Below are 25048 nucleotides of genomic sequence, written 5' to 3'. Positions count from 1 at the left end.
ACACACACACAAAATATATATTTTCCTCTATCATATAAAATCATTTTGCTTTCCATTTCGCTAAATAAATTCTCTCCTATAAAGAGCTATTCACAGCAGAATGGAGGTGGATGGGTAAGTGCTCATAATCGCTATATTTTCTATGGTGGGGGAAAATAGGCTTTTGGTTGTTACATTTAACTACATTACACTTCCGGGTCATTAGAGGCACTGGTGATTGTAGCCAGAGCCTCACAGATGCCTTCTTGGGAAGGACGCCTCACCCAGTACCTTCCTGGAACATATGTGTGCACATTGCAAGATTTCAACCAATGAGGCATTTTTCCCTTATTACTCAGATTATATCTAGAGTCACATGGGCACGAGGGGATGGATAAAAACAGAGGAGATTGAATCCTCTGTCCTTTCTTAAAATGGCCGTCACAAGAAGTGTGCTGGAGGGAAGAAAAGTGAAAAAATTATTGGAAAGAAAAGTGCAAGGAAGAGAGTAAAAATGTCTTTTCACAATCTTTTGCATGGTGGCTTTACTTCCTTTGTTACATCCTGGGAGAAGATCTGCTTTAAAGTGTATGCAAAACTGAAGGTGGTCTGGTGCCAACTCAAAAACTTTAGATTTCCTATCACTTTCTGTACTGAACACCGTGTTCACCAGGAGAAGTTGAATCTTCCCAACAGGTACAAATCGATAAAAACCTGACAGGCTCTAATACCTCACTTTGTGTCCCTGATCACTGCCACATTAGTCATTGTGCAACTTTTAAGGACTTGTTTGGATGGCTCTTCAGAGAGCCTTTGACAGGCAGTGTATCGCCTCCTCACCACCTGTTTTATCCCCTTTTCCAAAAAGCAACCCTATTCACTTGAATGGGCCATCGATTGGCTTATAGGGGGGTGTAATTTTTTCGACAACTGCAAAGCATTGCAGCCACGGCAGGGGTTACACCCCCAACTGTTGCCTCTGCAGCTGAAGGGGGTAGCGATTGAGGGGTGTCAAAACAGCAGCCCAACCGGCCAGTGTCACCAGACCGGTGTAACTAGAATACGTGTTCCCAATTTGCCAGTTTGTCCATGTTTCTGCTTATTGCCTGGACTGATCCTTTGTATGCCGACCATGCTCTGCCTGCGCGTGAACTGACTCATCTGCATGTCTGACTACTGATTGTTCCAGGAAGGCACCAGTCCCAGCCATCTCCTATGGACAACTGCATATCTGGAACTCCTCTTGTTCCTTTCTTTAGCCTCCTGTATTTCCTGGTCAGTAAACATGGCATCCCTGGGGGGAATTTACTGCATAAAGCAAAAATGCTCTGTAAATACTGCATAAAACAGGAGTGAAAGTCAATTCACAAAAAGGAGAAAAAAAAATTGCATGCAGCAAATGAATGCTCCAGACATGCGATGCTTAACTGCTTGCCGACCACCCGCCGTTGTTATACAGCGGCAGGTTGGCTCTCTTGCACGAATCGCTGTAGATGTACGTCAGCAGGCACAGTTGCGGGAGCGTGCCCATGGGTCGAGTGGACTCGCGATCGCCTAGTACAGAGGCAGAATGGGGGTCTGCCTTTGTAAACAAGGTGAATCCCCGTTCTAACAGGTGATATGACCGAGATCTACTGTTCCCAGCGATTTGTCATGTCCCTGGCAGCCCATCACCCCTACAGTTAGAACACGCTGAGGAAACACTTAACCCCTTGATCGCCCCCTAGTGTTAACCCCTTCCCTGCCAGTGTAATTTTTACATTGATCAGTGCATTTTTATAGCACTGATCTATGTAATGTCACTGGTCCCCAAAAAGTGTTATTTTTGGGTCAGATTTGTCTGCTGCAATGTTGCAGTTTCGCTAAACGCAGATCGCCGCCATTACAAGTAAAAACAATAAAAAATAAACGTCCCTAAATCTATCCCATAGTTTGTAGACACGATAACGTTTCCATCAACCAATCAATATACACCTATTGATTTTTTTATTTTTTTTTTTATTTTTTTTTTTACCAAAAATATGATATATATGAATATATATCAGCCTAAACTGATGAATACATTTTAGTTTTTATATGGTAATAGCAAAAATTAAAAACCGCAGAGGATCAAATACCACCAAAAGAAAGCTCTATTTGTGGGGGTGGGGGAAACGTCAATTTTGTTTGGGTACAGGGTCACACGACCGTGCAATTGTCAGTTAAACCGATGCAGTGCCGTATCGCAAAAAATGGCCTGGTCATTAAGGGGGCAAATCCTTACGGAGCTAAAGTGGTTGAGGAACCAGCAGCTGCCCCGGAATCCTTAACCAGTAAACAAGCGTGGTTGTTGAGGAGCGGGTGACTGTCACATCCTTAACCAATGTCATCAGCTAGCAACATCAGGGGTGTTGTGCAGCATGGGGGGGGGGGCAAGAATCCCCCCCACCCCTTCTTGGCTCCTGATTTCTTAAAGAACGAAGCAATAATTAAATAAGTAGGCACCGCCCCCTTGTGGCATAATCGATTGGTGCATGCTGGTACCCAGAGCCCCCCCGCATGTGGTGAGCATGTGGCCTGGTGTGGTTCGGGGGGGCCACCCCACCCTGCCAGGCTGCTCAGATAAGGATTTTGCATGCTCAATATGTGTATTGGGGGCGACCCAGTGCCCCCCAATTTTTTTTTCTTTTAATTTTGACACGGATAAACCCCGCCCCCCCACCCCCAAAAAAAATCTATGTCCGACCCTAAGGGCAAAGGGGAAAGTTTTTTTTTTTTCCCCTTAATTTTCAAAGTAGTCAAGAAATTTAGATGTAATTTTATGCTCCTTGAAAGACCAAAGGTGCTCCTCGGATTTTGGGACTGTGAAAGTCTCACACGTGGTCCCCATACTCTGCAGGCATTGAATGAATTTTGGGGTGTAGTTCTAAGTATGCCTGTGCTGTGTGCAGGAAATAAATTGTTAAAATTACCCCTTTTGTGGGATTTTTTTTTTTTTATGTAATTTCTTCATTTTCCAAAAAATTGTGAATACAATTGCATTACTGTACTTCAAAAAAAAAATTTTTTTGCAAAATTTTATAACCAACTTTTTAAAAAAAAACTTTTTATATTTTTTTCATTTATATAGCAAAAAATAAATAAAACCCAGTGTTTTTTTTTTACCACCAAAAGAAAGTTCCATCTGTCTCAAAAAATGATAAAAAAATGTATTTAGGTACAGTGTTACATGACTTTGTAATTGTCATTCAAAGTGTGACAGTGCTGACATTTTTTTAAATGACCTGTTCTGCTGAATTCACATGATTTCATTCCCAACTTCAGGGGCGATTTCAGAGACATTTGTGTGGGTGTCTGTACAGATGTCTATTGAAATCGCACCCAAAGTCGCCAAAAGTAGTACAGAAATCTGCGTTGCACCGATTCGAACGGTGCCATTGTTGGCAATAGCCGCCGATTTGGAATGCGTTTTGACATGTCAAATCGCTGCAACGTGAACCAGGGCTCAATGTTAGTGAAGGTCTGCTTCATTGTATCACAGCAATGAAACGAGGCTGCATATAAAATATGAAAAAAAGCTAGCAACTAGGAGAGCTGGAATGTTTTCTTTACCTTTGCTGCAGATCAGATTTATTACTGTATATGCAGCCTGACTGCATTACAGTAATTAAGAGGGTTCAGTTGGGCTTTAAAAATGGCCTTCTTGCTCCTGGATTGGTTCCTGAATTTGTCAGTGTCTGCTCAGCCAGCTTTGATGTCTTTAAGAACAGACATTTCCATCTTGGCAAGGATAAAGACATCCAGATAAAAGAATTATTAATAACCAGATCAGTTTTTAACCACACGTGACATTTTGTGTTCCTAAATCACAAGTTCAGTCCTAGATTTCCTGTTTGCTCCTTGTTTTATAAGAACACAGGGAAGTTTACAAGTGGTTGTCCTCTATCAGCCCTTCCTGTCCTGCTGCACTTAGTTCTTGTGTTCAAGCTTCCTTTATACTTCGGAACTGATTTTATATATTTTTTTTTTCCCATATGCAGCAAGAGTGAGTTGGTTAAGTCTGTCTTGGGAAAATGAATAACTGCCACATTTTTCTTTTCATGTAGCAAAATGTGTGTGTCAAAATAGATATTTAACTTTTTTTTTTCCAAACTTGGAGGATAATGGCAACAAATGAAAAATCAGGTTGACCTCTTACCTGCATTTCCTACTATTTTGTAATCTCTAAACAGCTGTTTGATCAACACTGTATGTTTACTTGCACTCTACAGATTGTGTAAGGGCTCATGCACACTGCAGCTCAAATGAGCTCAAAGAAGCTGCTCCTACAGGCTTTTGAGCTCTTATTTTTTTCTGCCTAGAAATGCCCCTCCATGTTAACCAATGTGTCCATGCACACTGTGGTTTTTTCAGGCATATGCTCCTACAGGCAGAAAACCCCCCCACCAAACTAGCGTTTTTGAGAGGAGCTAGTGCCCCAAAAAGCTCAAAGGCATTTAAAAAAAAGCGCAAAGAAGCTCAAAAACATTTTTTCCAGCTTTTTGTTTATACAATGGTTAAGAAAATACTATCTAGGCAGGTTTGTGAAAACAAAAAAAGCTTATGCTCAAAGGAGCTTTTGAAGAAGCTCACTAAAAACGTGCACAAAAAAGCACAAGCTTCTTCAAGTTGAAATAAAAGCTCAAATGCCTGTAAAAGCAGCTTTTTTTTTTTTTTTTTTTTTTAAGCTGCAGTTTGCATGAGCCCTCAGAGAGCCCATTCACACAGGGGCAACTTTGGATACAACTCCAAGTCGCCTCAAGTCACGTTACATCAAAAAAATCAATGTAAGTGAATGGATCCGTCTTAATGCACACTACTGCAGCTGCTCCGACTTCAGGAAAGGTTCCTGTACTACTTCAGTCCGACTTCTAGGCGACTTGTACCCATTGATTTCAATGGAAGTCACCTTCAAGTCGGATTCCCGTTCATAGTGAGGCAACTTTACAGGAAAAAGAAAATAATTTACCCAGGAAGAGTGTCCGCGATATGCCAGCGCTGAGCTAGCTCGCTCATCGGGAAAGGAAAAATTGTGTTTTTTCCTTACCCAATGTGCGACAAGCAATACTGACATGTGTTTGGTATTAATCATGAGGGGGAACTCCACGCCAAATTTTAAATAAACGACATGGGTTCCCCTCCAAGAGCATACCAGGCCCTTAGGTCTGGTATGGATTTTAAGGTGAACCCCCATACTGAAAAAACGGCGAGGGGGTCCCCCCAAAATCCATACCAGACCCTCACCTGAGCACGCAGACCGGCTGGCCAGGAAAGTGGGTGGAGACTAGCAAGCGCCCCCCCCCCTCCTGAACCGTACCAGGCCACATGCCCTCAACATGGGGGGTGGGCCTTGCAGTCACCCCACCCCAAAGCACCTTGTCCCCATGTTGATGAGGACAAGGGCCTCTTTCCGACAACCCTGGCCGTTGGTTGTCGGGGTCTGCGGGTGGGAGGCTTATCGGAATCCGGGAGCTCCCTTTAATAAGGGGGCCCCCAGATCCTGGCCCCCCACCCTATGTGAATGAGTATGGGGTACATTGTACCTCTACCCATTCAGCTGGGGGAAAAAAGTGTCAATTAAAAAAAAACACACTACACAGTAATTTATTAGGCAACTCCGGGGGTCTTCTTCCGACTTCTCCGCTCTCTCCGGCCTCTTCTCCCGGTGTCTGGTTCCCCCGCTATCTTCTGCTCTTTTGCTAGCGGTGGCCCGGTCTTCTCCGTCGTCTTCTTCCCTCTTCTCTTCTTCCGATGTTGACACGACGCTCTCTCCCACTGTAATGCCATATACGCTGTGCGCAACGACTTATATAGGTATGGGGCATGGTGATGTCATCTGGTGACCCCGCCCCTTTATGATGTCACAGTTCCGTGACATGATGGGACTGTGACGTCATAAGGGGCGGGGTCACCGGGTGACATCACCCGGTGGCCACGCTCCATGCCTCTATAAGTCGTTGCGCATTGCATATACGGCATTACAGCAGGAGAGAGCGCCGTGTCAACATCGGAAGAAGAGAAGAGGGAAGAAGACGACGGAGAAGACCGGGCCACCGCTAGCAAAAGAGCAGAAGATAGCGGAGGAGCCCGGCAGAAGAACTGGAGAGCGGGAGAAGGGCCGAAGAGAGGGGAGAAGTCGGAAGAGACCCCTGGAGCTGCCTAATAAGTTACTTTAACCACCTCAATACAGGGCACTTTCACCCCCTTCCTGCCCAAGCCATTTTTCAGTTTTCAGCGCTGTCGCACTTTGAATGACAATTGCGCGGTCATGTTACACTGTACCCTAATGAAATTTTTATCATTTTTTCCCCACAAATAGAGCTTTCTTTTGGTGGTATTTGATCACCTCTGTGGTTTTTATTTATTGCGCTATAAACAAAAGAAGAGGGACAATTTTGAAAAAACACAATATTTTTTACTTTTTGCTATAATAAATATCCAATTTTTTTTTTTTTTTTAACAAATTTTTTCCTCAGTTTAGGCCGATACGTATTCTTCTACATATTTTTGGTAAAAAAAAATTGCGCTAAGCGTATATTGATTGGTTTGCGCAAAAGTTATAGCGTCTACAAAATAGGGGATAGATTTATAGCGTTTTTATTATTTATTTATTTTTTACTAGTAATGGCGGCGATCTGCAATTTTTATTGTGACTGCGATATTGCGGCGGACATATCGGACACTTTTGACACATTTTTGGGACCATTCACATTTATACAGCGATCAATGCTATAAAATTGCATTGATTACTGTGTAAATGTGACTGGCAGGGAAGGGGTTAACACTAGGGGGCGCTCGAGGGGTTAATGTATTACCTAAGGAGGTGATTCTAACTGTGGGGGGAGGGGACTGACTGGGGGAGGTGACCGATCGCTGTCCCTATGTACAAGGGACACGCCATCGGTCTCCTCTCCTCTCTGACAGGACGTGGATCTGTGTTTACATGCACAGATCCACGCTCCTGCTCTGTTACCCGGCAATCGCGGGTGCCCGGCGGACATCGCGGCCGCCGGGCACGCGCACCGGGTCCCGAGCGACGCAGCGGGCACTCGCGCGCGCCGCCGGCGGCGCGCGCGCGCCCCCTAGTGGCTCGGAAGGCGAGGACGTCATATGACGTCCTCCCAGAACAATAGAAGCCTCGTCCAGCCGTCATATGACGGTGGGCGGTGGCTTAGCGGTTAAAAACCTGTGTAGTGTGGCAGATCCAGTATATGTAGGGCTAGCCGTAGAGGCGTATCGGCACACCTTTAAATGTATAGGTGGTGCCCCCTAGAACAAATTAGATAATCGACAGTAAAATAAGTTGGGAAAACCCACTATTCTATACTGCGGACAAACCGCGATCTCTCCTCAAATATCTTTAACAATCAATATACTAAAATCATGTGCAAAAAGGTTGGTGACACAACAAGAATTAAAACTGACAATGGGGCCATTAAAACACACCCGGAGTCTCATCCACACCCACACTCAGACCAATGAGTTAACAGACCAGCTGTATTAACATGCAATGATTAATGCTGGAGGTCAGAAATTAGATTCTGTGAAAATACCTTGTAATTGCATTAGCCCGAGCACGGCCATACAAATCAGTGGGTAACATCCAGGTTCATTATGTCACCCATAATGGACACAGAAATAATACAGTTGGAACTTAAAATAAAATGGTTTCCCACTAGACCTCTGATGGTGTCAGAACATGGGCAACATGTCTCATATGTGGGCCGTGGTGGATCCACCAATACCGAAAGTGCTTGTTTACTCATCCAATGCTCACAGCTCAAATTGTTTAATATACAAAACCGCCAAGGGCACTGAGTGGAGACAATAGTATCGGTCAGAGCAGCAGGCTGGTGGTGATCAGCATTAAGTCTATATGCAGTCTAGTAGTGGAAAATATCTACAGCCTGAATTGTACCCAAGCATGCATAAACATTTGTGTGGAGCCAGCATGAAAATGACACACCCGTGTCAACTACCATATAGGTTACAGACACAGTCCAGTTAATGATTGTGATGAGTAGCCACATGCAGTAAATTTCCACTGACTATGGGAGACACTCAAGCCAAAAAAATCTGTCCTCACAGAGGGTGCTCACAGCCACCGGTACAGCTGGATGCCTGGGTCAAGGGCTTGTCAGGGCTCACTTGAGTGATGTCTCTGCCGGTTAGGGTACGTTGGTGCTCAATAGGTGTCACTCAAAGGCTTGCATGTGGCACTGCTCTGATGGTTCATCAAAAAAACGGATGAACGATTAGGTAGCAAGGGATGGTCATCCTCATGGTGCAAATGAGACCGTGTGTGGGTGTCACACCGACTTGTTTCGCCCACCTAGCATATGAGCTTTCTCAGTGATTACCAGACCCCTCTACCTAATCCCTGCCTCTCACAACCTCTGTCCTCCACTGTGGTTTGCCTGCACCGAATCACATGATACAAAACGACCATGTGATCCGGTTGTGGTGCGGCTCCAAAAATGGTGCCTGCTCTTCTTTGGTGTGATGCAGTGCAATTTTGAGCCAGTTTTTAAAATGAATGGGCTCAAATTGCACCACACTGAATCGCATGTGAATTGCACAGGAAATATGGTGCAGTTCCTGTGTGATTCACATGTGGGTTATAGTGTTAACCGAGGTTTAGTATTTGAAAGCATGCATGCTTTAATAATGAGTGTCTTGCATTCATATGACCAGCTGTTGGCAAGCTTCATGTTGCATATTACGGCACTCACTTGTCGCAAAGTTGCGACCTTCATTCTATACAGCACCACACTGAATCCAAGTTGCGTTGTGATCTTGAGCTCCAGGTGGTTTTCCATGATGGCCCAGATTCACAGGAAGAGGTTGAATGATGCTGGACATCATTCAAAAAAAGTGGCCGTGCAGGAACTGAGCTAGGAGGATGCAGAAAGTGTATTTTTTTTCCTCTGACCATTTTACTCAAGGGAATATGCAGGGTTTACTTGCCTTGTAAGAACTGTGGATTATTGCATCTGTTGACAATACATTGTCAACTGTAGAATGATTATTTTCCTGGCCTGCCAAGTGATATCAAACTTGTAAGGATGAATTGTACTTTTTGATAAAGATTCGTTGAAAACCTAAAAAATACAAAACAGTAAAGCCCAACCAGTAGGCTTATAAAAAAATAAAAAAAATACTATCACAATAGAAAAAGAGCAGGCGTTCAAAACACAATCACATTTCATATTATAGATAAAGCATTACAATCTAAAGGGAGTGCCCCTGAAGAAAGTCACATACGATACATGCAGTAAGACTTGATTATGTATAGCGGATGTGGCACTTCTATGACTGGCTGGTAGTAAGGCATCAAGAACATCAACCATCATCATAGGTGTTACATGTGTTTAAGATAAGGGTTCTGGAAAAAAAAACTCTTGTGACACAGCAGTCCAAGGATCAATGCTCCTGAGAGAAATGGGACCAAACCAGTATAATAACGGTTAGTGTATGGCCCCCCCATCTGTAAATAGGAATCAACCCTATAACCTATCCAAGATCAATTTTATGTAGGGGCTAAGCTGGGATTTGCCAGCCAGGCAACCCAGATTTTAAAGAATTTTTAGTAGGGCAACCCCTGTGTTGTTACACTAGCTTCTACCTTAAGAGGGAAGCATTTACTATTTCCACTCGTCGTGGAGGGAGGGTTTGGAGAAATCCATTTTTGAGCAATAAGCTTACGTGCTAAAAACAGCAAGCAGATAAAAGCAAGATAAACACAAGCGGTATATTGCCCCTCATTCAATCATCCCAACATACAATACCGCTTCACCTGTGCCCATCAATGCCGCTTCACCAGTGCAGGGGAACAGAGAGGAGAGCCAGTTGTATAATCACAGAGCAGGGAACGTTGCTGTAACAGCTTTCATTTGAATTGCCCAGTGTTCACCATCACGCATAGTCACGCCTCCTGGCCCAAGTACTTTGATAGGCAGAACACGTCCCGGCATTGGACCGGTGTTCTGTCTATCAAAGTACCCGGGCCAGGAGACGGGACTGTGTGTGACGACAAGCGCCGGGAACACTGGGCAATTCCCCGCTCTGTGATGATCCGGCTGGCTCTCCTCTCTCCTCTTCCCCTGGGAGAACGGCTCCCGATCAACCCTGCCTGCCGGTGGTGCTCGCCCCCCTCCGAGGCAGCCCCCCACTCTCCCTCAATCATTTTCCACTCGCCAAAATGGGAGCAGCCAAGTGGAAATTTTGAGGGCTGCCCTAAGTAAAGCCCCGTACACATGGGCAGAATGTCGGTAGAAATTTGCCGGTTCTAAAAAAAAAAAAAAAAAAAGGCAGACATTCTGCCCGTGTGTATGTCTGTCTGACATACTAGATTTACCAGCTTCAAGACTATTAGCTGGACATTAGGGAAAACTGTAGTTAAAATGGCTTTGTTCGGGTCCTGATCAGCTGTTTTCCAACCTGTTAAGTGTTGTAATGCAAAGCCAAAAAGTAAAGATATGGGTTAGGGACTGCTAGACCTCCAACCAACTTCCAGTTTGTTTCTTGGCCCACGTTTTTCTTTTCCCAAATGAGGGCACGTAAAATAACTTTTTTTTTTTAAACACATGTAATGGAATCCAAAGGGGGACATTATATAGTACATATAATAGAGGAGCCTATATAATTTTGAAAAGATTGACACGTACTACAACTGTCAGCGGTAGCTTACACCCACTTGCCAATTTGCTTTTAAGTTTAGTAATAAGGGGGAGGATATTAAGGGAGATATACTTAGATATATATGGGTGAATAGTTATACCTGGGTAGACGAAGGAGTCTTTTCAGTACTTTCTAGAAATACTATCATTCAACACTGCCCTAGGAGCATCTAACGAGAGAATAGCTCATTACCTGAATTAGACACTAGGAGTTGAAGATTTAAAGCACCGCATACTAGCCCATTATTATAGACTTGCCTGAAAACGAAGCTCTCCGTTGGCATGCTATCACTGCTTTAGGTGCTTCCATCTTCACCTGCTCTTCCTTCGGCGGTATAAATGGCCAAACCACAATGTCGCTCCCGCACACACGCGGAAGTCACTGTTTACGGCACAGGGCTCAGAAGAAAAGGCACAGGTATGCCCATTCCTTCACCTTCAGAGCGCATGTGCTGGTGACATCACCGACTGCATCTAAAGTAAATATCTCCAAAACGGTGCCTATAATAAGGCTTACCTATAGGTAAAGATCAGCCAAGGGAGTTTACTCTCACTTTAAGGTATAGTTGTCTAAGGTTGATGGCTGTGGATCTAGGAGAGGACCCCAGCTTTAGCTATTCTCTTTCAGAATCCTTTGGCCATGTGACTAAGCATGACTTTTTGCCCACTTTTCCTTGTACTATTCATGCTTGTCAGTTATGAGTCTCCTGAATGCCCACACTGGGGGGCGTGGATGTGAAGGTCACAATGTACCTTCACTTAGCACAAAGAAACCAGTTCTAAGTCCACTTGTATTTCCAGTTTGTCTGCATCTATAGCAAACAATTTAAAAATGTTTTGCTTCTGTATTTTTTTTTTTTTTTAAATCGTAATACAGTGGATATGAAAAGTCTACACACCCCTAATAAAATGTCAGGTTTCTGTGATGTAAAAAAAGAGACAAAGAGAAAACATTTCAGAAACTTTTCCACCTTAAGACCCCTTTCTCACTGAGAGCGTGACAGCATTAGCAGTAAAGCGTCGCTAATTTTAGCGGCACTTTTCGTCCGCTAGCAGCCGAGGAAAGGGTTAAAAGCGCCCGCAAAACATCGCTGCCCATTGATTCCAATGGCAGGGGCGGTGAAGGAGCGGTGTATACGCTGCTCCTTCACTGCCCCAAAGACGCCACTTGCAGGACTTTTTTTGTTTTCAGTCCTGCAAGCGCACTGCCCCAGTGTGAAAGCACTGGGGATGCAGGGGAGGCGTTTTTCAGGCGCTTTGCCCAGTCATCTTCCAGGACAGCCCTTGAGAGATGGAGCTCCTCACATTGCCACAGGAAACACGTTGACATTAAGTTCAAAAGGCGGTCCCTCAGGACCATGGTCAGTCATTTGTGTTTCCTCCGTCGGAGGAACATGTTGCTGAGGGACCAGGAAAGCAAGGACTACATCTCTCAGGGGCTGCCTGAAGGGAGAGGAAGACCATACAGGGTGAATGGGTCCCATCTGTCGGTGCTCCATTAAGGTCCTTACCATTTGATCTTTTGGCCCAGGTACCGTCCAGCAGACAGGAGCAGACCCGTCGCCCCCCCCCTTCCAGTGCCTGGTGAGGGCCAGTGGAAAGGTGATGCAGGTTCCCCCAGGGTGCAACAGCGCTGGTCGAGAGGGTGAGGTGGCATGCAATGTCCATTTCATCTCCTGGCTGTTCACTCGGTGGGGCTGGAGACGCAGTTCGCAACATTTCCGGCGGAACCGCGTCATCACTGCCCGACGAGACTTCCGGTCTCCAGGGCACAAGGAGGAGGGGGAAGGCCAGGCTGGGCCTAAAAAACGCTTATCCAGCGTCCAGCTAATGGTGGCGGGATCTGGGGTAGAGGGGGGACCATGGAGGTGATTTCCCAGGACACTCCCGCGGAAGCAGGCACCAGCCAAACACAGGTAGGCTGCTGGGCAAGCCCCATAACGTGCTATTTACCATGTGTGGTTGTAGGGCTGCATTAGGGAAACCCATGGTGTTCATCACTGTCCCGGGAATCTGCAGTGGTGGTGTTCAGCATGGGTGTGGGGGGGGGGGGGTGGCTTAGTAGCTAACACCCCCTACCCATTTTTTCTGTGTTGCAGGCAAAGGAGACACCCAGGGAGGACAAGTTTGTTACCAAACTGTGGTAACAAACTATCCTCAAGCTCTAATAGAGCCGTGTGCAGGCAGTGTATTGCAAACCTGCTTAAATCAGAAGCAGACTGCCCCCTGGCAAAGCTTCGGGACGAGGTTGCATCAACTTTTAAATCCCTTAGAGAGTTAATTTCAAATGTGAACACATCCACATCTACCAGTAACGCACCAACAATTCCCGCTTCGCCAGGCTCTACAACCTCCATGTCAGGGGAGCCCTGAAGAGTCAGGGAGCATAGCCCCACTTTAGTTAGGCCTGAATCTTCTGACTCCGATCAGGATGATGATCAAGCTGTAGCTAACAAAACCACTAAATACAAACTGTCCCTTGAGGAAGTAGACTATTTGTTAGGCGCAATATATGACACTCTAGAAATTTAATGAAGAGGAAGTTCAATTGTCCAGACATGATAAAATGTAGGAGGCCCTGGGGAAAGAAGGCGAAAGTATTTCCAATACATAACGTACTTTATGACCTTATTCGAAAAGAATGGGTGGTGCCGGATAAAAAAGCCCTGTTCTCTAATTCTCTAAAAAGGTTTCCTTTTGACGAGAAACCAGAAGCCGTTTGGAATAAAAATCCCAAACTAGACGCACCACTGTCTAAAGTATCAAAGCAGTCTGACTTAGCCTTTGAGGACATGGGTCACTTAAATGACCCAATGGACATGAGAACAGATATAGTCTTGAAAAGGGCCTGGGATGCCGCGATGGCCAACCTAAAGACAGCACTAGCCACAATATGCGTAGCTAATAATCTAGAATTCTGGCTATCACAACTGCAAGAGCATTTGGTGGCAGGTACCCCAAGAGGGGAGCTTCTGGAATCCTTCCCTATGCTGTTTAAAGCGACAGGATTCATATCTGATGCCTCAACAGAATCTGTAAAGTTTGCGTCTAAGACCACTGCACTCTCAGTAGCAGCCTGAAGTTCAGTCTGGATGAAGACTTTAGGGGGGGAGACATGGCTTTCAAGATGCGCTTTTGCAGTGTCTTCTTTACTGGAGACTTGGTCTTCGGTTCAGAATTGGACAGCGTATAAAAAGACTTTCACCACGAAAAATTAACTTTCAAAGAATTTTTTCATCCTTCAAAAGAGCCCCCAAAGACAAATAAGGAATTTAGACCAAAGAAGCATTGGTCAGGACAAAAAGGGAAAGGAGGTACACTTCTCCAGTCAGAACCCCAAGCCGCAGTGACGTCAGGTTCCCGGTGGGAGAAAGACTAAATGGATTTCTCACACAATGGGAGATGACCTCAAACAAATTTGTGTTAAACATTATAAGGACAGGTTATGCGCTGGAATTTCACAAAGATCCGCCCTCCAAGTTTCTTGTTGCAAAACTACCAAGAGACTCAGAGAAAGCCAGGGCCCTTACCCTTATTGATCGGGGAGATGGAAGCTCAAGATGTATTGGTGCCTGTCCCAGTTCAGGAACAGGGGACGGTTTCTATTCGCACATGTTTTGTGATTAAAAAAGCCATCCGGAAAGTTCAGACTAATTATGAACCTCCAGCCCCTGAACCTTATCCATCTGATACAAAAAGTTTTGCATGGATTCCATTTATTTGATAAAAAATCTTTTACAGAAAGAAGTTTTTTGGCAACTTTGGATCTAAAAGATGCCTATCTACATATTCCAATAAAGAGGGAATGTCAAAAATTCCTTTGTCTGGCAATTCAAATTGAAGACCAAATTTATCACTTCCAGTGCAGAGCACTTCCCTTCGGACTGTCGTCATCCCCGAGAATTTTCACCAAAGTTCTGGCCAAAGCACTAGTCCTTTTGAGACTCCAGTCCATCTCGATCGTACCATATTTGGATGATCTACTCCTTATGGCCCACTCAGAGAAGTAGCTTTGTCAGGATTTGGAGATAACACAGCTCAGCCTACAACATTTTGGTTGGTTAATCAAGAAAAAACCAAACCCAACGCAAACCATTCTCTTTTTGGGCTACAACATTCAATACAGAGATCAGAAGATAGTGCTGCCGGAAGAGAAGATATCCAACCTGAAACTGAGGGTGTCTTACCTTCAATCCAGTCGCTGCTGCACAGTAGGAGAAGTGATGTCAGCATTAGGCTTTATGACAGCATCAATACCAGCCGTACAATGGGCCCACTTCCACCAAAGAAGCCTACAGAGGTTTCTGCTGGAGGAATTAAAAGACAAAGACCTAGAAGAGTACATAACCACCAGAGTAAAGCAATCTATATGGTGGTGGAAGGACAAGGAGAACCTTCACAAAGGGATACATTGGATACTACCCATCACATTCATACTGACCAGATGCCAGCAGATGGGGAGCCCATCTCAACTCATTCTGGGCTCAAGGGAAGTGGACTCCAGTGGAGAAAGAGTTCTCCAACTGGAAAGAGCTGACAGCTATTTTCAGAGATTTATTAGTCTTTCAGGAATCGGTCCAGGGTCATCACCTTCAGGTCCATTCCAACTATGACAGCTGTAGCGTATATATATATCAACAAATGGAGGTACCAGAAGTCCTGGGTTAAGGTGTTAGCACATCTGTACATCTGAAGGGAGAGCAGAACGATACTGCAGGCTTCTTGAGTCAACGACAGGTTTCGAACTAAGAGTGGTCTCTGCATCCAGAAGTATGCGACCACATAGTGGCTTACTGGGTGAAACCAGAGGTGGATCTTTTTGCGACCCCTGACGGTGGACGCTCTGCAGAACCCCTGGATCTTCAGCCTGGCTTACGCATTTCCGGCCCAAGAGACCGTGGTTTACAATGCTTCTAAAGCTAGCAGGTCAACCTCTGAGGCTACCTCTCAGACAGGACCTTCTTTCACAGGGACCTCTATGGCATCCACAAACCGCCACATTAAAACTATCAGTGCGGCTACTGTGGAAGAAATCCTGAGGAACAAAGGGCTATCAGAGAGGGTTATACAAACTCTATTTCAGAGTCGAAAACCAGTCATCCTTGCTGTGGCAAAATCTTAACTTTAATGCCTGGTTAGATAGTAGAGGGGAGGAAAGCAAGGACACAAGGCGTATCCTAGAGTTTCTTCAAGAAGGGATAGATTGGGGGTTGTCGCTCAGTACATTTAAAGTACAGGTCGCAGCCTTGAGTGTGTACCTAGAAAAAAGGCTTACAGGAAGATTTGCTTATCACAAGATTCTGTAAAGCAGTCGCAAGACACAGACAAGTCCAAATTCACAAGACCCCAACCTGGGACCTATCGGTTGTCCTCGGGGCCTCTCTAGGGGCGCCTTTCGAACCAACCTCGAAGGCCTCTTTGAGACTGCTCACGCTTAAGACAGTACTCCTAGTTGCGATCACTTCAGCCCCCGGAGTGAGTGAAATGCAAGCTCTTTCCATCAGAGAGCCCTTCCTCCAGATCTTGGACAATAGTCATCCTAAGGACGGATCCTGGGTTCCTGCCAAAAGTGGCATCTAATTTCATAAGTCCCAGGACATTGTCCTACCTACGTTCTGTCAAGATGCCTCAAACGACAAAGAAAAGCAATTTCACTTGCTGGATGTGAGAAGATGTATTCTAGGGTATTTAGAAGCAACCAAGACTTTTAGGAGATCGGATTCACTTTTTCTCCTGTTCCCCAGGAAACGTAAGGATCAAAAAGCCTCTTGAGTCACTCTAGCTAGATGGATCAAGTTGCCTATTATGGAGGGGTATAGAATACTAGGTAACGAACCTCCTGGTGGTATTAAGGCATACTCCACAAGAGCACTCTCAGCGTCTTGGGCAGAAAAGGCTGGTGCCACCCGATGCAGACCTGGCCAAGCTTTACCACCTTTACAAGGCATTACTGACTAGACCTACTGTCTAGTCAGGACCAGGCTTTTGGGAGGAAGGTCCTCCAAGATGTGCCCCCCCCCCCCCAAATCTGGTGAGTACTTGGGGACCCTCTCAAGGGCTGTCCTGGAAGACTGGAGAGAACCGGAGTTAGACTTACCGGTAACTCTATTTCCTGTAGTCTTCCAGGACAGCACAATCCCACCCTTGAATTAACGTGATGATTTCATGATATTACCTGTTCCAATTATGTTTTTCAGTTCCATCCTTCGGGTCTTGGTCATGACTGACCATGGGCATGAGGGACCGCATTTTCAACTGAATGGCAACGTGTTTCCTGTGGCAATGGGGAGAGCTCCATCTCTCAAGGGCTGTCCTGGAAGACTACTGGAAATAGTTACCAGTAAGTCTAACTCTAGCTATTTTTAGCCCAAAAACGCCTGAAAAATGCCTCAGTGTGAAAGGGGTCTTAATGTGACCTATAAACTGTACAACTTGGTTGAACAAATTGAAATCTTTTTAGGTGGAGAGAAGTAAAAATAAACTAAAATAATATGGTTGCATAAGTATGCACACCCTTTAAGGAATACTTTGTTAAAATACCTTTTGAATTTATTAACAGCACTCAGTCTCTTTGGTTGTGAGTCTATCAGCATGGCTCATCTTGACTTGGACATATTTGCCCACTCTTCTTTGCAAAAACACTCCAAATCTGTCAGATTATTAGAGCACAGCCCTGTTCAGATCACCCCAAAGATTTTCAATCAGATTTAGGCCTGGGCTCTGTCTGCGCCATTCCAAATCTTTAATCTTCTAGTGAAGCCATTCCTTTGTTGATTAAGATGTATGCTTGTTGTCATGTTGAAAGGTTAAGTTCCTCTTCATGTTCAGCTTTCTAGCAGAAGCCTGAAGGTTTTGTGCCAATATTGGCTGGTGTTTAAAACTGTTCATAATTCCATCTACCTTGACTGACTAAGGCCCCTGTTCCAGCTGAAGAAAAACCGCCCCAAAGGATGATGCTGCCGCTACCATGCTTCACTGTGGGTATGATGTTCTTTTGGTGATGTGCAGTGTTTTTGTGCCAAGCATCTTTTGGATTTATGGCCAAAAAGTTCAACCTTGGTTTCATCAGACCATAATGCATGCTTTTGGGAGACTTCAGATGTGTGTTCACAAAATTTAGTCGGGCTTGGATGTTTTTCTTCATAAGAAAAGGCTTCTGTCTTGCCACCCTGTCCAGTTTTCTTCTCGTCTTTTCATCAATTTTGGAGGGATGTCCAGTTCTTGGTAATGTCACTATTGTGCCATATTTTCTCCACTAGATGACTGTCTTCACTGTGTTCTATGGTATTTCTAATGCCTTGTAAATTTTGTAGCCTTCTCCTGATACCTTTTTAACAATGAGATCCCTCTGATGCTTTGGAAGATCTTTGCGATCCATGGCCTTTGCTGTAGGATGCGACTAAAATGGGGTACACACTATAAGAAAATCATGTGAACGTTCATCCGATTTTTCTTGATGTTTCACAGCAAATCGAAACTGATGAAAGAAAATTTGTACGAAAATTCTTACGAATCTTCTCGTATGACAAAGGCTTTTTTGCTTTATTATTTCTGATCATGTGCAGGCTTTTCTGATTTTTTTTTTTTTGTACGAAAATGGTACACATTAAACGAAAATCGTTCATTCTGTTCCTGTAGAAGAAAAATTTTGGAGTCTGTCCCTTTTGGGAGTTTCATATGAAAATTCTGAATCGGCTGTCGAAAGTTGTGTACACACTATACCAAAATCGTACGAAAATTATTTTTGTTCGCCCGATTTTCTTAGTGCATACGAGCCTTAAGAAATTGTCAGTAAAACCTTAGAGCTGAACTTTATTTGGGGTTAATCAAAGGCACTTTAAATGATGGCAGGTGTCTACTGACTCCTATTTAATGAGTTTGAATGCGATTGCTTAATTCTGAACACCGCTACATCCCCAGTTATAAGAAGGTGTGCACACTTATGAAACCACATTATCTTAGTGTTTATTTATACCCCCCCTTAAAAGATTTCAGTTTGTTTTTCTATTGAGTTGTACAGTTTATAGGTCACAGGTGGAAAAAGTTCTGAAATGATTTATCTTTGTCCTTTTTTTTTTTTTTTTTTCTTTTTACATCACAGAAACCTGACATTTTAACAGGGGGAGTGTATACTTTTTATATCCATGTGTTCTAGCCAGCCAACCTAAAACTAATATTTAAGATATTGGTAGATGCTGGAGATAATCATATCTCTTGGGAATCTATTGGTGAGGTCTGTGTTTGAGTTCCTGTGTTTGCACTCCTAATGTGGCCATAAATAATGTTCCCACTTTCCTTGTTGGATTTGTGTATTTTATTATAAGGAGAACGCAAAAGGAATCACTGGAACACACAAAGATCGGAGGGAACGAGAAAACAAGTTGGAATTTTATGGCATGGAGATTCTGCTTTTCAAATATATTAAGATACCTTTGACTAAAATATAAATTGAGTGGAGAATATTTTATTAACATATTGTGGTTTCATCTTGTGTTTTTTGTTTTTTCTAGAGGAATAGTGGCCAGCATATTGGTGTTTCTTTGCTTTGGTGTCACACAAGCTAAAGATGGACCATTTTCAAGACCTCACCCAGGTATTGCTTTTGTATTTTTATTAATTGTGTTTAATAGCTTGCAATTTTCTCTTGCATAAGTAAAGGGCTGGACAATTTCCAAGCACCTATGTCATATTCAAAGTGCTTGCTGACTCCTAAAATGGACAGCTTCTGGCTTTGTATTTTACCTTGTTCACCACTTCTTTATCACAATGCTATACATCAGAAAGTTGAACGTTCACCGGATCAGCAAAAGATTTATTTTGGGCCCTTCCAGGTACATGATTGAGTGTAGAGCTGCACAATTAATCGTTAAAAAAAAAAAAATTGTGATCTTGATTCAATATCTATAGATATGTCTCTCTCTCTCTATATGAGAGAGATATTTTGTGCGTGTGTATATATGTATATATATATATAATATTTTTTTGGTTAAGGGAAATCCCAGATTAAAAGTCAGTTTAGATGCATATATGAACTCCCTTTGCCTTCCAAAACATTTGAGTCTCCAGCAGACAACACGGCCAACTCAATGATTTAATTTTGTTTTTCACTGCACAAAACCAAAGGCCCCTTTCACATGGGTGGTCCAATCAAGTCCACCTGTCAGTTTTTTCAGGCGGACCTGATCGGACCCTCCAGTTCCTTCTATGGAGCGGCGGATGTCAAGTACCCCGAACTGGTCATATTTTCAGGCTTTCAATCCTATTGCCCCATAGAGGAGAGCAGGACTGTGTCCGTGTTTGCTCTGCACAGCAGGAGAGGACCTGGACCTGTCATCTGCCTGCTCAGCGGGTATCAGTGAGAGATCCCCTGCTGAGCAAGTGGATTCCGCTTAGCGGAGGTGCCCATCTAAAAGACGCCAAACTGTTTTTGCAATTTGGAGTAGGACTGATTTCAGTCATGATGCCTGACCTATCATTTTGATCAAGATTGGTGAACAGAAAAAAGAGGTGGCTGCAGAGGAAGTCAGTTTTAAACAGACAGTAGATGAGATTTGCAAAGGGTAGATCTCCACAGACACATAAATATTTACCTCCCTTTCAATCCTTTGCCAGTCCATTCATACACTGAGAGTGAAGGCAAATCTCAGATTCCTAGATCACACAGGCTGGGGACACCCTATGACAGCTGAGATGACGCCATGTTCCTACATACCTAGAAGTACCTGGTAAATTTTGCTCCCAGCCCTGAATGTGGGAGAAGAGAAACTGTAATTATAAACTGCTGTTAATGGGGGATTAAAGCCCTGAATGGCCCAAACACGTGTTCTCTAAGCTGGCCCTGTCTTCCTTAAAGGTGGCATCTGCTTTTGCATTTTATATCATAGCAGTTTGAAATGCCTAAATGTGCAGAAGAATAATGTGAAAATATTTACTTTTAGTAACCATTAAATCTGGTCTCCAAACTGCAGCCCTTTGCTTGCTTTTATCCAGGCCTTTGGGTATTATTTCTCCCACTGACACAAACGAGGGGACACTATTCCCTCCACTGATGACGATGGTGCAATATTCCTCTCGCTGACACTAATGATGGGACACTATTCCTCCCACTGACACCGATGATGGGGCACTATTCCTCCCACTGACACCAATGATGGGGCATTATTCCTCTCGCTGACGCTAATAACGGGGTACTATTCCTCTAACTGACACCAATGATGGGGCACTATTGCTCTTACTGACACACCAATGATGGGGCACTATTCCCTCCACTGATGACGATGGTGCAATATTCCTCTCACTGACACCAATGATAGGGCATTATTCCTCTCACTGCCACCAGTGATGGGGCACTATTCCTCTCACTGACACCAATGATGGGGCACTAGTCCTCTCACTGACACCAATGATGGGGCACTAGTCCTCTCACTGACACCAATGATGGGGCACTAGTCCTCTCACTGACACCAATGATGGGGCATTGTTCACGACCCCAGGACATTTTCTACTCCTACTGGCCACAGTCCAGGCCCTCTAAAGTCTGAAGGCTAAAAAAACTGGCTTTGTTTAGAAAGTTTGCCTTAAATTATGATTTCTATACTGGTAATGTCTGTAATTAAGCCTAATGTACTGCATTGCTTTGTGTTTTTCAGCTTACTGGAGGTTCTGGCTCTGTGTAAGTGTGGTGTATGAGCTGTTTCTCATCTTCATTCTTTTTCAGGTGAGAAATACGGTTTCAACTGTTTGTATGCTGATTACTCTGGTTGATCTATATCCGTTGTAATGGCTTGTTTTGTTTTTGAAGTTTAATTTGCTCTATTATACAGTGACCATTTTGGAAAAATACTTCCTGCATGCTGGCCCCCATTGGTGACTAGGACTATTGTGAGCAAAGCTGCTTTACATTATTTAATTGCCACTTTGCTGTTTATATATGAACTCCAGCCTTAAGCCAGCCATAGACTGTTCAAATCTGAACCGGCCGAGATTCAAATCGCAAATTGGCATGCTGAACGTACCCAAGTTCTTCAATGGATCAACTTGGGTACAACCAGCCTGTTGGATTTTACATGTGTTTATTGCTAGCGACTACTATAGCCACTGGCAATAATCACTGTGTTCTGCTGTCCCTGCCAGGGCTGTCCCCACAATGGCTCTGCTAGAGGGATTCCCCTATCAACAGTGACTGTTTTGATGAGGGAATTGAGCGGTTTTCTTTCCTGTAACCCATGGTTGCAGGAAAGAAAATCGTTTTGTCTATGGCCTGCTTTACTTTAAGTCTTGCACAGTTTTACAGGCCCCTTTCCTGTATAAAAATGGCTTACTCTGGATTTTAGCCTTTGTGCTCATTCACGCTGTGGTTTATTTTGAGAATTGTATTTTTTTTTTTTCTTTTTGGTCAGCTCTGACTATTGTTTCTCCCATGACTGTAAGGAATTTGTTTAATATATAAAAAAATGCTTACTGATTTCAATGCACACTGTGAGCGCCTCGCACTGTGCATTAGAAGCTGCAGCAAGACAGAGCCCACCTCATTTTAGTTAAAACGGAGTTCCACACAAAAATGGAACTTCCGCTTTTCGGAACCCTCCCCCCCTCCGGTGTCACATTTGGCACCTTTCAGGGGGGAGGGGGGTGCAGATACCTGTCTAAGACAGGTATTTGCACCCACTTCCGGCATAGACTCCCATGGGAGTCTACGCCTCTTCCCGTCCCCACCGCGCTGTGTGCTGGGAACACACAGCTCCCAGGAGAGAGCGGGGACCACTTGGGACGCGCAGCGCGACTCGCGCATGCGCTGTAGGGAACCGGGAAGTGAAGCCGCAACGCTTCACTTCCTGATTCCCTCACCTAGGATGGCGGCGGCAGCTGCCGAGAACCGAGCGGGTACTCGGCGTCCCCTGCCGACATCGCTGGACCCCGGGACAGGTAAGTGGCCATGTATTAAAAGTCAGCAGCTGCAGTATTTGTAGCTGCTGGCTTTTAATATATTTTTTTTTTGGCGGTGTGGGTGAACCCCCGCTTTAAAATTGAATTTGCACATTGATTGGGAATGGGGGTTGGAGGGGAAGAACCAAGGATGACAAAATATAAGCAGATTAAATGTTGGCTTTAAAATGCTTTATTCGCAAGCTGTCTCATGTTTCCTTCTTAGCTGCTTGTTTTCTGTTATGCCTAATGGTTTATTAATCACAAATGTTTCCTATAGAAAGCATTTTACTATATCCATGGGGACCACTGATCTTGTACTATATAGGCTTTTGTGTGTCCATACACATAATAGAGGCTTACATGCTTACATTTAGATTATCTAATCCCCCTATTGATCGTTTTGATGGGTGGAAATAATAGAAAATACAGCCTTATACCGTCATTCCCTATAGCTGTAAGGTTTGTATTTGTCCTGCATGTTGGGTAGACAGCTTAAAGTGATTTGTAAAGCTTCACAGTTTTTAACCACTTCCAGCCCAAGGACATAATATGACTTTCAGTGGGGATATCTGAGTGATGCCTGCAGATATTATCTTTTAGAGCCGGCGATTCTGTGTACTTTAAGAATGATCATAGCGGCAGCTGCCTTTCGGTGCTTCTCCTAGGCCCCCCTGTGCCATCGGGGCCCCCGAGAAAGAATCGTCCACCGCCGGATGAAGAGCATAGAGATTTACGGTAAACAGATGGTCACCAGCCATCACCATGACCGTCGGAGGCACGGGCACGACGTTATGAAGTCACGCCTGGGCCGCGGTTGTAAACAAAGCCACAGTCTCGGCTGGAAAGCATGGGATCGTTCATTTTTTTTAATTTTTTTTTTTTTAACTGATGCTTACCAGCCTGGAGAAGGGATGTGGGGTCTTATAGACCCCATATCTCTCCATAAAGAGGACCTGTTACGCACCATTCTCTTTTACAAGGGATGTTTACATACATAAATATATGTATGTTTACATACATAGGAATAAAAGTGATCAAAAAAGTGTTTTTTAAAGAGAAAAGCGTATAAAAATAAGTGTATAAAATAAATAAAAGTGTATAAAAAATAAATAAAAATAAATAAATAAAAGTAAAATAAACAATAATAAAATTTTTTTTAAATGTCCCCGTGTGCTCGCGCACAGAAGCGAACGTACACGCAAGTCCCACCCACATATGTAAACGCCGTTCTACCACTAGACCTTCTCTGTAACTCTAAATTGGTAACTTGTAAAAAAATTTAAAGTGTTGCCTATGGAGATTTTTAAGTACCAAAGTTTGGCGCCATTCCGCAAGTGTGCGCAATTTTAAAGCGTGATATGTTGGGTATCTATTTACTCGGCGTAACATCTTTCACATTATATAAAAAAATTGGGCTAACTTTACTCTTTTTTGTGTTTTTTAATTCATTACATTTTTTTTTCCAAAAATACGCGTTTGAAAAACACAGACAGCGCATCTTGGCCTTGCCCCCGCTGTCTGTTCAGAGTATGATTCAGAGTTTGATTTGACAGCAGTGGAGCCAATAGCTCCCTCTGCTGCCTCTGTAAACAGCACAGTGCTGGATCAAGATAGGACAAGATAGACAAGTATAAAGGGATATGAGGTAGCGATACAGACGCCAGGATTTTTTTTTACCCTAATGCATTAACCAGTTCCCGCTGAGCCTATAAAAAAATGCCGAGCGGGCCTTTTCGCCATTTCGGGTGGACGTCATATGACGTCCTCCCAAGTACCGCCTCGCGCTGGGTCGGGCTGTGTTGCGATCTGTCACCGGTTGTGTCCATCAGACAGTCGATGACTGACTGATCAGTGTACCAGCTCTCTGCCAGTACCATGTGATTAGCTCTAGCCAATCACAGCTAATCACAAAACAAACCATATATCTGTTTAATTTAGTCAAATGTTTGCTAAGGCCCCTTTCACACAGGCTTTCAGATCAAGTCCGTCTGTCAGTTTTTCGGGCGAACCTGATCGGAGCCTCCATTCACTTCTATGGAGCGGCGGATGTCAGCGGTGACATATCTGCTGACACCCGCTGCTATCCGATCCTGTCTTTGAAATCCAGGCAGATGGTGACCCTATTTTCCATCCGTCTAAAGCAGGGATATGCAATTAGCGGACCTCCAGCTGTTGCAGAACTACAAATCCCATGAGGCATAGCAAGACTCTGACAGCCACAAGCATGACATCCAGAGACAGAGGCATGATAGGACTAGTTTTGCAACAGCTGGAGGTCCGCTAATTGCATATCCCTGGTCTAAAGGATCGGATGAAAACGGACAGATGGTCCATTTTCATCCGATCTCCCCATAGAGGAGAGCGTGACTCTGACAGGTCCGTCTCTGCACAGTGAGCGGAAACGGACCTGTCATCTGCCTGCTCAGTGGGGATCAGCAGATCAA

General features: G+C 44.2%; 1 protein-coding gene across 1 annotated transcript in view; it reads left to right on the top strand.

Moving 5' to 3' along the window:
* Positions 1-25048, top strand: part of PTDSS2 (phosphatidylserine synthase 2) — a 189400-nt gene that overhangs the window by 52901 nt on the left and 111451 nt on the right. The window contains exons 3-4 of the mRNA XM_073604556.1: positions 19187-19269; positions 21326-21393. Coding sequence (XP_073460657.1) covers positions 19187-19269; positions 21326-21393 — 151 coding nt within the window. The remainder of the gene's footprint in view (positions 1-19186; positions 19270-21325; positions 21394-25048) is intronic.

This window comes from Aquarana catesbeiana, linkage group LG11, assembly GCF_042186555.1.
Source record: "Aquarana catesbeiana isolate 2022-GZ linkage group LG11, ASM4218655v1, whole genome shotgun sequence".
Lineage (NCBI taxonomy): Eukaryota > Metazoa > Chordata > Amphibia > Anura > Ranidae > Aquarana > Aquarana catesbeiana.
Note: the sequence above shows the minus strand (reverse complement) of the source record. Positions and strands in the feature narration are given on the sequence as shown.